The sequence below is a fragment of the Sinocyclocheilus rhinocerous genome, unplaced genomic scaffold, assembly GCF_001515625.1.
Source record: "Sinocyclocheilus rhinocerous isolate Xijiao unplaced genomic scaffold, SAMN03320098_v1.1 scaffold1405, whole genome shotgun sequence".
Taxonomy (NCBI): Eukaryota; Metazoa; Chordata; class Actinopteri; order Cypriniformes; family Cyprinidae; genus Sinocyclocheilus; species Sinocyclocheilus rhinocerous.
Window position 1 is genome coordinate 2,012,086 of NW_015645543.1, and position 12,046 is coordinate 2,024,131.

The 12,046-nt window shown below is 37.7% G+C and overlaps 1 protein-coding gene across 1 annotated transcript in view; it reads left to right on the plus strand.

The window, feature by feature from the left end:
* The window catches only part of LOC107706433 (LMBR1 domain-containing protein 2-B), a 16,408-nt gene extending 4,572 nt beyond the window's left edge, over positions 1–11,836 (plus strand). The window contains exons 2-15 of the mRNA XM_016510143.1: positions 1,334–1,516; positions 1,595–1,805; positions 1,949–2,023; positions 2,130–2,243; positions 2,312–2,495; positions 2,585–2,766; positions 7,441–7,574; positions 8,165–8,270; positions 8,402–8,499; positions 8,600–8,703; positions 9,521–9,567; positions 9,655–9,769; positions 9,883–10,009; positions 11,100–11,836. Of these exons, the coding sequence (XP_016365629.1) occupies positions 1,334–1,516; positions 1,595–1,805; positions 1,949–2,023; positions 2,130–2,243; positions 2,312–2,495; positions 2,585–2,766; positions 7,441–7,574; positions 8,165–8,270; positions 8,402–8,499; positions 8,600–8,703; positions 9,521–9,567; positions 9,655–9,769; positions 9,883–10,009; positions 11,100–11,160 (1,741 nt within the window). The 3' untranslated portion in view covers positions 11,161–11,836. The remainder of the gene's footprint in view (positions 1–1,333; positions 1,517–1,594; positions 1,806–1,948; positions 2,024–2,129; positions 2,244–2,311; positions 2,496–2,584; positions 2,767–7,440; positions 7,575–8,164; positions 8,271–8,401; positions 8,500–8,599; positions 8,704–9,520; positions 9,568–9,654; positions 9,770–9,882; positions 10,010–11,099) is intronic.
* Positions 11,837–12,046: the final 210 nt, after the last annotated feature.

Below are 12,046 nucleotides of genomic sequence, written 5' to 3' on the forward strand. Positions count from 1 at the left end.
AAATTAAATGACTGTTTTATGCCTTAAAAATGTAAATACACAACACAGAATTTCTGAGGGGAAAAAATCATTAGGCTATTGTAAGAATAAATGAAACATGTTTTTATGCTTTCAAATAAATAGACATGTTAAAACACAGAATTTGGTAACAATAAAACATAAGGTTGGAAAAAAAAAAAAATTTAATAGGGCCCTAAACATGTAATTTTTGTTAACCTTTTGATAAATTGATGTTAAATTGTTTAAGTTTCATGATTTTAATTAATTAGACATGTTTTTTGATTAATAAAATGTAATTTAACCATTAAAAAGGAGTCCAAAAAAATTTTAATGGAAAAAAACAGAACCCCACCCCCCAAAGCCGTAAACCTAGGGGAAACACTGGCCTCACATCCATTTTTGCGTGCTTTTCATAGAATTTATTCGTGTGTTATTCGAGAACGGTTGGACGAATCAACTTGAATTCCATAACTTTTTGCCAGCATGGTCTGAAGATGATCTGAGCCAATTTTGGTGAAAATCAGACAAACCGCATAGGACGAGTCCGAAAAAGTATGTTTTTCGAATGATTAAATATAGCGAAAAAACTAATCCTTACGATTTTTGAATTTTCCATTGTTGGTGTCCATTCGACTCTGCATGAGCCAAGGAATCGGAGGAAAAAAGAATTTTCCTTCTGTGCCTTATGGTTCAAAAGTTATTAGCATAAATGAGTGAAAGTTTGAACAAGTGGTGGCGCTAGAGAGTTTGCGATAGAGACTCCAAACTTGCTATGGTTAATGTTGGGACTGTCTTCTATCAGTGTGCCAAATTTCACAACTTTCCCACAAGTGGTTCTATGGGCTGCCATAGACTCGAGCGGAAGAAGAAATGGAAGAAGAAGAAGAAGAAGAAGAATGCCAGCGGATACAATAGGTGCCTACGCACCTTCGGTGCTTGGCCACTAATAAGAACGGCAACAGATAAAATAGGTGCCTACGCACCTTCGGTGCTTGGCCTCTAATAATAATAATAATATTAAAGCTCATTGTCATTTATAAAGATCTATTTAAATTGAGGATAATAATAAGTTTGATAATTAAATTGTTTCTAATTTGGCAGTTTTAAATGTTTACATTGCATTTATATTGTGTTAAAGCCAAATGAAATTATTGAAATATTGTCAAAATATTATTTGTAATTTTAGATATGTAAACCTAAGGAGAAACACGTTCAGTTTATTTCAAATTTATTTGAATAGCACTTTTCACAGTATCTCTCACAAATTTACTGTGGACCATTGGTTTAAATAATGCATAAATAACTATGCAGTAAGAATAGTGGTTAAAAACAGTGTTTATGTTTCAAGGCTCCTTCTGCCATTCATGCAGTCGTATGCTCGTTCTGGAGGATTCTCCATTACTGGAAAGATCAAGACGGCCCTCATTGAGAATGCAATCTATTATGGCACATACCTTTTCATCTTCGGCTCTCTTCTAATTTACGTGGCTGTGCATCCTCAGTGGCACCTCTCCTGGTCTGTAAACCAATCCAGAATATTTTTCCATTGTTGTCACAAAATTCTGTTCATACTGACTCTTCTTTTCTGTATCAGGTATGAGCTGCAAACCATCGGCATCACTGCGGCCAACACTTGGGGTCTGTTTCTTCTAGTGTTGCTGTTGGGCTACGGCCTGGTCGAGATTCCTCGCTCGTACTGGGAGGCCTCGCGCCAGGGACACCTCCTCATCAAGACTTACTTCAAAGCGGCCAAGCTCATGACGGAGAAGGCAGATTCAGAGGAGAACCTAGAAGATGTCATGGAGGTGAAAGCCATGTGTGTTTATATACTGTAAACAAACATCTGTTCACGCTATATGAGCCCAGATGAGCTGGTTTTGTCAGGTAATGTCAGATCTGAGTCCGTTCAGCCAACGTTGCGTCTTAGATGTTTGTATTTTTATTATAGGAAGTGAGAAAAATCAATGAATCGATCAAATATAATCATCCATTGAGGAAGAACGTGGACACCATTCTCCGAAAGGTGAGAGGACAACATGATAGCAAGCTTCAGGCTCATTTTTATGTATTTATGTGATTTGAAGTAATCATGCCACTCTTTTTAATAGAAATCTGCTAATTGTTTTTAGTGTCCAGTTGAATATCAGGAGAAAATGGGCAGGAACATGGATGACTTTGAGGATTTTGATGATAAACAAAACACATATCCTACTGAAAGAAGCCTTTCCAAACTACACAAGCAGGTAATGCTCAAGTGTTTCTGTGTTTTCTGAATTTTGCTCTGAAATAATACTAACAGCAAGTTTCTCAGGTGATTTACGCCGTGCAGCGACACAATCGCACCCGCGTTCAGTGGCAGATATTGCTGGAACAGGCTTTCCATCTTGAGGACGTTGCTAAGAACGAAACCAGCACCTCTCGGCAGTTCGTTCACAGCTTTGCTCCTCCAGAACCTGTAGGCTGGTTCAGACGCTACATTTATACTCCCTCAGTAGGTAGGTGCTCTTAATAGATGTGGATATGATGTATTTGAAACAAATGTCAGTGTTGACCCTGCCTTTATTTCTTTTGTTTTCTTCATCAGAGTGGTACTGGGAGTGTTTGCTGAAGCAGTGGTTTTACCGTGTACTGTCTGTGGTTCTGTCACTCTTTTCGGTGGCTGTGGTTTGGTCCGAGTGCACTTTCTTCAGCACTCGTCCCGTTCTGTCACTCTTTGCTGTGTTTATCCAGCTTGCTGAGAGGGATTACAACTACCTGTACATTGAGGTGAGTCTGCCTGAGTTTAGGGTTCTAATCTTGGAAAATCTCTGATTAAAATATACATGTATGTTCTTTTTGGTTCCAGGTCTTTATTGAATCAAATAAGATCCTCAATTACTGTATATATATATATATATATATATATATATATTAGTGCTGGGCAATGATTAAAACTTTTAATCGCATTACGCACAAAATTCAATAATGAATTCAAAAGCTGTGTATTGTGCACTTTTTTCATTTAAATTGGCTATTGCCACCGGCGGTAGTGCACGTGACGTCACACTCTATAACAAGCATAATACAAAGTTTCGTATACAAGTGTAATAATAGTAACAGTTGCAAATTGTTTTATTTAGACTATAAGTCTATTCTAATTCACAAATGACCTCAAACGCCATACACAGCGTTTGATCCTTTAGATTAGCAGGTTTGAGCGCAGGAAAATACAGTTGAAAAAAAACAAACATGAATTACCATTCTGAAACGTCCTGTTGTATGCGTGTTTGAGGAGGTGGTTGGTTGTCTCCTGTCGTCGCCGATTCGGGGTCTGAGTTCAGCTCAAACATGTAAGGCCGGACAACATTTCCCTCAGCAGTGACCATCATTACCGATGAAAAAAAAACAGGGAAGTCATGTCATTTGTCATCACTGCCGCTCTAGGATTTTTATATAATAAACTAACCCATGTCCTAAAAATATGACCAAACCCGAAATTTGACAGGACTGTGGTCAAAAAGCCCCACTCCACCCTGTCGAAAGCCTTTTCGGCATCTTAAGGATATAGCTGCAATCGGGGTGTTCTCTGAAGCGTTTAGCCACATCAAATGAATTAGCCTTCTCACATTATCGGCTGATGACCTTCCCTTGATGAAGCCCACTTGGTCCTTGTGAATTATTCCTGGTAGAACCTTCTCCAGCCGTGAAGCCAGAATTTTTGCCAACACCTTACAGTCCACATTAATAAGGACAAAATTAGCAGGATCAGTTAAATCCCTATCCTTTTTAGGTATCAGTGTTATCAGTGCTTCCATGAAAGTACTAGGTAACACTTCAGCTTCAAACGCCTCTGAATAATCTTGTGTTAAAATTGGAGCCAATATGTCAACATTCTTTTTGTAGTATTCTGATGGAAGCTCGTCTGCCCCCGGAGATTTGCCAGACTTCATAGAGATTATTGCAGCTTTGACCTCTTCTTGTGTAATAGGAACGTCTATAGATTGATTGCAACTTGCAAGACATCTAATTTAGGTAACTTAATATTAGAAAAAAATTGTTTCAGTTTTCCTTCATCTGAGCTACCTGAAGATGTATATAATTGGTTTTAGAACTTCTGACAAACCTAATTTATTTCCTTTGTCAGTGATACCATAGTATTCCCTTTCTTAATGGCCGGAATAATGTTAGCAGCGTTTTGTTGCTTTAATTGTCTGGAAGGAGCTTGCCCGCTTTTTCACCTCCTTCGTAAAACCTAGTCTAAATAATGCATATTCGGCTTTTTTATTGTATATATCATGTAATTGAAATCTGTATTTACAAATATCCTAAATACATTTCCCTCTAATATATGCCTTTGAGGCCTCCCATACAGACGCCAACTTATCAGTGCTTCCAATATTCAATTTTAAAAAAGAGGTCAGATCATCAGCCAACAATGTGCCAAAACATTCATCTTGTAAAAACGCAGTATTTAAACGCCACCTTCCCTTTCTTTTAGCTTCTGTGTTTAGAGCTATATCCAATTCCAACGTTGCATGATAACAATATTGCTCCAATTTTACAATCTACAACTTGATCAATAGTAGAATTTGAAACTAAGAAAAAATCTATCCTAGAGTGAGATTTATGGCAATGAGAAAAAAAAGTATACTCTCCTTCCGTTGGATTGACCAAGCGCCATATATCAGTCAATACTCTGTTAGCATATGAAGGGCAGCCCTATCCCTTGGTATAGAAGGTTCTTGATATTTGCTCTTATCCAAAACCCCATCCATTACCTAATTAAAGTCTCCTGCCAAAATGATTTGCCCCTCTTTGTCCCCAAGAATCTTGTCTTATTAATAAAACCTGGATCTGCCTTATTGGGGGCATATACATTACATAATATCACTTTAAATCCATTAATGAGAGTTTCTATACATATAATCCTTCCAGCATTGTCTTTAGCTTCTGTTAACATTAAAAAATGCCATTAAGCCTCTTATTTATTAGGATCATTACTCCATTTTGTTTGTTGTTTTGCTCATAAATGATGAATAAAATACATGTCCCACCCAATCTCGTCTGAATTTTAGTGCTTCGTTATCTGTTACATGGCTTGCTTGCACAAAAGCAACATCTACTTGTTTGTTTGTGATATGACAGGACCTTTTTTCTTTTAATTGGGCTTCCACATCCATTAATATTCCATGTTATAAACCTGATGTGACTACCCATTTATAAAACAAATGAATTGCACATAATCGTGCGTGAAATCAAATGCGTTAGGTGACTGCCCCCTACTGGGGAATGACAGATTAGTTGAACAAACAGCAGTTGAACATTTCAAACACAAAAACTACCTTCTGTAACATCCTATTGCTTAACAAAAAGTAACTAACCCCTACCCCAAACTTAACAACAAAAAAAATAAGAACAAGAAACAACAGAAAATCAACGGTCATACCAAACAATATGGACCGTCTTCGCTCAAACACCCCGAGATTACGGTCCGTGGAGTGCCGAATCAGCTATCCAGTCCTGTCTTTGGCTGTCAAAACTGTTCCGAGACAGCACAGTTATTCGACTCCTCCTCCCACCCACTGCACCTGTCCCATTACCTCCCCTCCGGCGATCTTGCAAAAAAACAGTTGGTCCCGTTTTTCTGGTGCCCCTCAATGTTCCTTAATGAACTGCTCTGCATCCGTACTCGATGTAAACACCCTATTCTTCCCTTGCCATGTGAAGCGGAGTGAGGCTGGGTATGCCAGTGTATATTTGACATTGACGCTTCTCAGCATCCTCCGTAGCGCTGTGAATTCCCTCCATCTTCTGGCCAACTCTCTTGACATGTCGGGGAAGAAGGAAATCCTACATCCCTCCCATTCGATCATTCCTTTTTCTCTGGTCGCTTGTAGTACTTTCTCCCTGGCTGGCGAACACAGAAACCTAATCAAAACTATTCTCGGTGGTCGATCAGCATTGGGCCTAGGAGTGAGAGCGCAATGCGCCCTCTCAATCTCAAACTCTCCATCCGGATCAATTCCCAGTCCCTCCGATAGGATTTTATACACACACTTGATCATTCCACCTGCATCCAGCCCCTCTTTCAGACCGATCATCCTCACGTTGTTGCAGCGGCTCCTGTTTTCTAAATCCTCAATTCGATTCCACATAACTTCCAGCCATTTATCGTGCCGTTCGCCATCATCGACAAGCTTTGAGGTGACGTCTTCCATGTTGGAGATGTGGCCCTCCGCTTCATCCAGCCTTTCTTGGATTGCATTCACCGAATTTTTGAGATCGGTAACAACCTCTTTGATTGATGACACATCTGTCGCCACCCCTTGTAAGGTAGAGTTCATCTTACTTATTTCGAATAATAAGTTTTCCATTTTTGAATTTTGATCTTTCAGCAGGGGTGACGGCGACTCGTGTGGCAGCGAAGTCTGTCTCGTTGCCATGTGACTCGTCGAAATCCCCTTAAAATACTTAGATGTGGAGGTCGACATCTGCTATCTAAGGCACTCTTTTATTCCACAAATATTTAACCTCACCAGGGATGTTAGTTCTAATCAAATGTGGAGTGAATATGCTCGAATAAATTGAAAATATTGGGTGGGCCCATAACTATGCTGCCATCTTCCTCGGCGGTCCCACGTGACTCCTGTGATACATTAGGTGCGTTCGACTTCATGCGGCGCTGCGCAGACCGATCGGCGGCTGACTTGAAGCAGTGCATGCCGGTTAGAAATTTTGTCCGACTTGAACCGGCGCCAATGCCACGTCACTGTCACGTGTGGCACTGTCACGTGTGGCATCGAAGTACCACTCTAACGTTTCGAGAGCAGCCGGCTGACTCAGCTGGCACAGCTTTTTCAGAGCGACTGCAGGAGCGCTAATGGCGACACAGCTGTTTCACGATTGGCCAAATTCACCACATGACAACAATGATGTGTGTTTCTGACATCTTCAATTCCAATACTGCTCACAAATCTGTGTTTTTAGAACAGTAAAAGCTTTTTTACTGTAGTCACAATGTTATGTTGAGTTACGTTTATCAAAAAAAACACTGATAAAAGCATATATATACCCCCACTTTATTGGTATTTAAATAGTATATGTTTATGTTGAACTTTATTCTTGAACAGATGGCGCTGTATCAAGCAGTATATAAAAAGTATTTCTGTTGCTTATGAAAACGTTTCTGAAACGTCTGTGTATTTGACAAATATTGCATGTTATTCACTTCATCTGTGATAGAGTATGCTCGTCAGCAAGACAGACTCCTTGTATGTGTAAGCATACTTGGCAATAAGGCTCATTCTGATTCTGATTAATTCATTTATTTTATTCACTTTGTGTCAAAAAGGTTACCGACTCCTGCAATACACCAAATCTAAGAGCTTACTGACCCAGCATGATTTAGGTTTGCCTGTGGCATTATCTGAAACAACCTAACATTGTCATTTTGTCCTGTAGATGGCGTGCTTCATTACCATCTTTTTCCTCTGCACCTGCGTCTACTCCACTGTGTTTCGCATCCGAGTCTTCAACTACTACTACCTGGCCTCACATCACCAAACCGACGCTTACAGCCTGCAGTTCAGCGGCATGTATGTTTCACAGATAGCAGCATTCAGTGAATTAAACTGAACTGTATTGTTAGTGAACTTAGGGCTGGACAATAATTCAGTATCAATATGTATCGCGATATAATTTTTTTCAATAACGGTGATATGATTTTTAAACACATTTCCGATATTTCGATATACATTACCAGTGTTTCCCATACATTGATTTATTTGTGTCGTTTGACTTCGTTGAATAAACATGAGCACGGCGCAGGTGTTTTATATGAATGTATCTCTGAAGGAAACCGACTGTCTTCAGAAATTTATCTGAAATAAAAAGCTTTTGTAACATTATACACTATTCCATTCAGTATAATTTTTATTATTTTTTTGGGAAAGAAATTATAGAAATTAATACTTTTATTTAGTGATGATAAAGGCATTTATAATGTTACAAAAGATTTCTATTTCAGATAAATAGTGTTCATATCGATATCGGAATTATATCGTATCAACCGAAATTAAGAAATATATTGTGATTTCAATTTTGGCCATATCGTCCAGCCTTAAGTGAACTCTACCCTTAGTTTTTTTCTCTGATAAACCACAAAAGCCTATGTGTTGTTTACTAGGCTTTTTTGCCGCTTGACACCCCCACTTTGTCTAAACTTCCTGGGACTGATTCACATGGATTCTGCCATATCCCACCAAGCAAAGGAGCAGACGGCATACACCTCTGTGAGTTTTTAGCATTATCTAAAATGTACAGAATTATTTTATGAGACTCTAATAGTACAGCTGATCAAATGTTTAGAGCATTATTTTGAAATCTATTCTAATTACTAATGAACATTAACGTTATGTTGTAGATCATGGGTTCTATGCGCGTCCTGTCCTTCATTGCCAACGGCTTCTACATCTATTACCCCATGCTGATCGTCATTCTCTGCATTGCTACATACTTCAGGTTTGTCTAATATTTTCTATAAATCATCAGACAGAAGAGTCTCATGATGGATATTATGTGTCAAATGTCATGTTGTAGTTTCTGACTGATTTCTGTGCAGTCTTGGCACACGTTGCCTGAACCTCCTGGGTTTCCAGCAGTTCATGGGAGACAACGAACTGACCTCTGACCTCATAGATGAAGGCAGAGAACTCCTGCGCAGAGGTGAGTTGTTTATATTTGTAGATTTAAAAAAACTATATATATGTATACTTATAAATATGTAAGTGCTGTCAAATGATTAATCGCATCCAAAATAAAAGTTTTTGTTTACATAATATATGTATGTGTACTATGTATATTTATTATGTATATATAAATACAAACACATGCATGTATGTATTTTGAAAATATAAATGTATATATTTATATTCTTACATCTTATATTATAAGTATATTTAATATATAAACATATTTTTCTTAAATATATACATGCATGCGTTAGTATTTATATATACATAATTAATATACACCGTATACACACATATTATGTAAACAAAACTTATTTTGAATGCGATTAATCGTTTGACATCACTAAATATATATATATATATATATATATACTATTACATTAAATGCATTAAATAGAATATAAGAGTATCATATAACTAAATGTTATTCTTTATGTTTTGTAAAGAAATTTACTCACAGGCCCAATTTATACTTATCTAAAGGACTAATTTCAAAAACTATTGTAAGACCATGAAAAAAATTAATGTCAAGCTTATCTGTTTGACCGGTAGTATAAAAATAAGGTGAAGCTGTCTCCTGTGGTTGCTATGGTTAGATGTGTTGCAGAAATAAATATTGATTCAGACATCACTTTTGCTCATTGCTACAGCTCTACTTTCTGCAGTGGTGAAAACCTCAATACGTCAGTGGGGTAGTTACCGCTGACACTGACGTTAACATTTAACACGGTCCCATCCGGTATTAAACGAGGACGTGTATCTGACTTATTTTGTTGTTGTTTTTTGCATAGAAAGAAGAAAACGCCAAAGAATAGAAGATGGGGAGAACAGACGAAGAGTGAGTTATAAATAGTACAGAGTAATACATACATATAATTACTCTAATGATACATATTACAGTTATATGATTATACGTATATGACAGGAATGGAGAGAGCGTTATGCACAAAGAGATGAGACTGCTGCCAGAAACCGGATGTCCATGTCTGAGATGAAGGAAACCAACTATGGCGAAACCCTAAATTCAGACACAAACCGGCGTATGTTTAATGCCCAATAAGACATGTGTCCTGTAGTTTTCCTATAGAGTATTTGTTATTAAGTGAATTTTGCAAAGAAGCAGTCACATTTATCCCTTCATTTTTATACACAGAGGCCAAGTACACCCGTAGCAGCAGCCAGACAGGACGAGACAGCATTGAGTTGTTGCAGGACGCGGAGCCGTTGGACTTTAATGCTGCAACACTCAATGATGACCCTTTGCAATCTGAACCTGGCAGGTTAGTTTAAGTTTTTTGAGTGCTGCAGCAATGAAATATTTTTGTAGGCCATCAGGAATGTTAGCATCACCCTGGTTCCCTCGACAAATTGGCTTTTGGATTATTGCAGAAAATAAGTTATGTGACCATCAAAAGCTTATGATTCTTACACGTTTTGTAAGCCATAGCCAACAATACATTGTATGGGTCAAAATTATCGATTTTTCTTTTATGCCAAAAATCATTAGGATATTAAGTAAAGATCATGTTCCGTGAAGATATTTTGAATGTTAGCATCACCCTGGTTCCCTCGACAAATTGGCTTTTGGATTATTGCAGAAAATAAGTTATGTGACCATCAAAAGCTTATGATTCTTACACGTTTTGTTCATCATGATAATATAATTATGTATTATTGATTTTATGTCATACGTGACCCTGGACCACAAAACCAGTCATAGGTAGCACAGGTATATTTGTAGCAATAGCCAACAATACATTGTATGGGTCAAAATTATCGATTTTTCTTTTATGCCAAAAATCATTAGGATATTAAGTAAAGATCATGTTCCGTGAAGATATTTTGCAAATTTCCTACTGTAAATATATTAAAACTTCATTTTTGATTAAACTTAACTTTTTGATTAGTAATATGCATTGCTAAGAACTTCATTTGGACAACTTTAAAAGGCGCTTTTCTCAATATTTAGATTTTTTGCATCCTCAGATTCCAGATTTTCAAATAGTTGCATCTCGGCCAAATATTGTCCTATCCTAACAAACCATACATCAATGGAAAACTTATTTATTCAGCTGTAATAAATAATTTCAGATGATGTATAAATCTCAATTTCAAAAAATTGACCATTATGACTGGTTTTGTGGTCCAGGGTCACATATAATACAATTTTAAAATTTCTTGAACTTGTGTTAACCACAGAATTATTACAGGCATTTAACAAAAAAAAACCAGTGCTTCAGGATGATGAAACCAGAAGTGCTAAATTGCTAACTCGTTTCAAAAATCATCTTCCCCGCATCACTCTATTGTCATGAGGTTTTTTTTTTCCTGTACTGCATGCACTCACTCTTTTGTTTCCTTCCCCCACAGACATGGTGGAAGGTACCTCTCAATGTCTTCTTCTCGAAGCCGAATCTTTGATGATGTTTGATGTTTCTCAGTTTGGTCAAAAACACTGTCATGAGAAAATAAGCTGAATTTTACCTCTAAAACACTCATCTCTACAGGTGTGGTCTGTCCCTATCATTTTAAACATCTTCGACTTCCTGTATCCTATAATGCAGTGTATTCATCTGCATGCGTCCTGATAAACACACAGACACATAGAAAAATGCACTTGTTTTGAAGTGCCAGGCATTCAGACTGCTACTTGAGACAAATGGGAAATGTCTCTTTAGCTCACAGTTCCTTCAAGAAATAAGTCAAAGTTAATGCTGAACAGTCAAGCACTGAGTCATAAAAGGTACTACAGATGGGGAAGATTTAGATCAACACACTGTTTTTCATCATTTACTGCTGATAGGTATCAGGTAATGTACCTGAGTGTTTACATCAGTCAAATAAATATGAACTGACGTCAATGTGGCCAATTTGTGTTAGTTGTTATTGTGAATAGAGATTTTATGGGTCTAGATATAAGTTGTCTTACAGAATACTGTGCAGTTTTTTTTTTTTTTTAAACATGTAATTGTTTCAATATAGAGCCAGGGAGATTGTTTTTAGGATTGAGGCTTTAGAAATATGCAGTTAAACTAACACACATATTTAAACTTTCAAAGTGTAATGGCTTTCCAGTAGTTCATGTGGGAGGCAAAAAAAAAAAGTGTATACATGTGTGTGTGTGTGTGTGTGTGTGTGTGTGTGTATGTGTCTCTCTCTCTCTCTCTCTGTATGTGTGTGGGTCTCTCTCTGTGTGAGTGTCTCTCCCTCTCTCCGTGTGTGTGTGTGTGTCTCTCTCGCTCTCCGTGTGTGTGTGTGTCTCTCTCTCTCTCTGTGTGAGTGTCTCTCCCTCTCTCCGTGTGTGTGTGTGTCTCGCT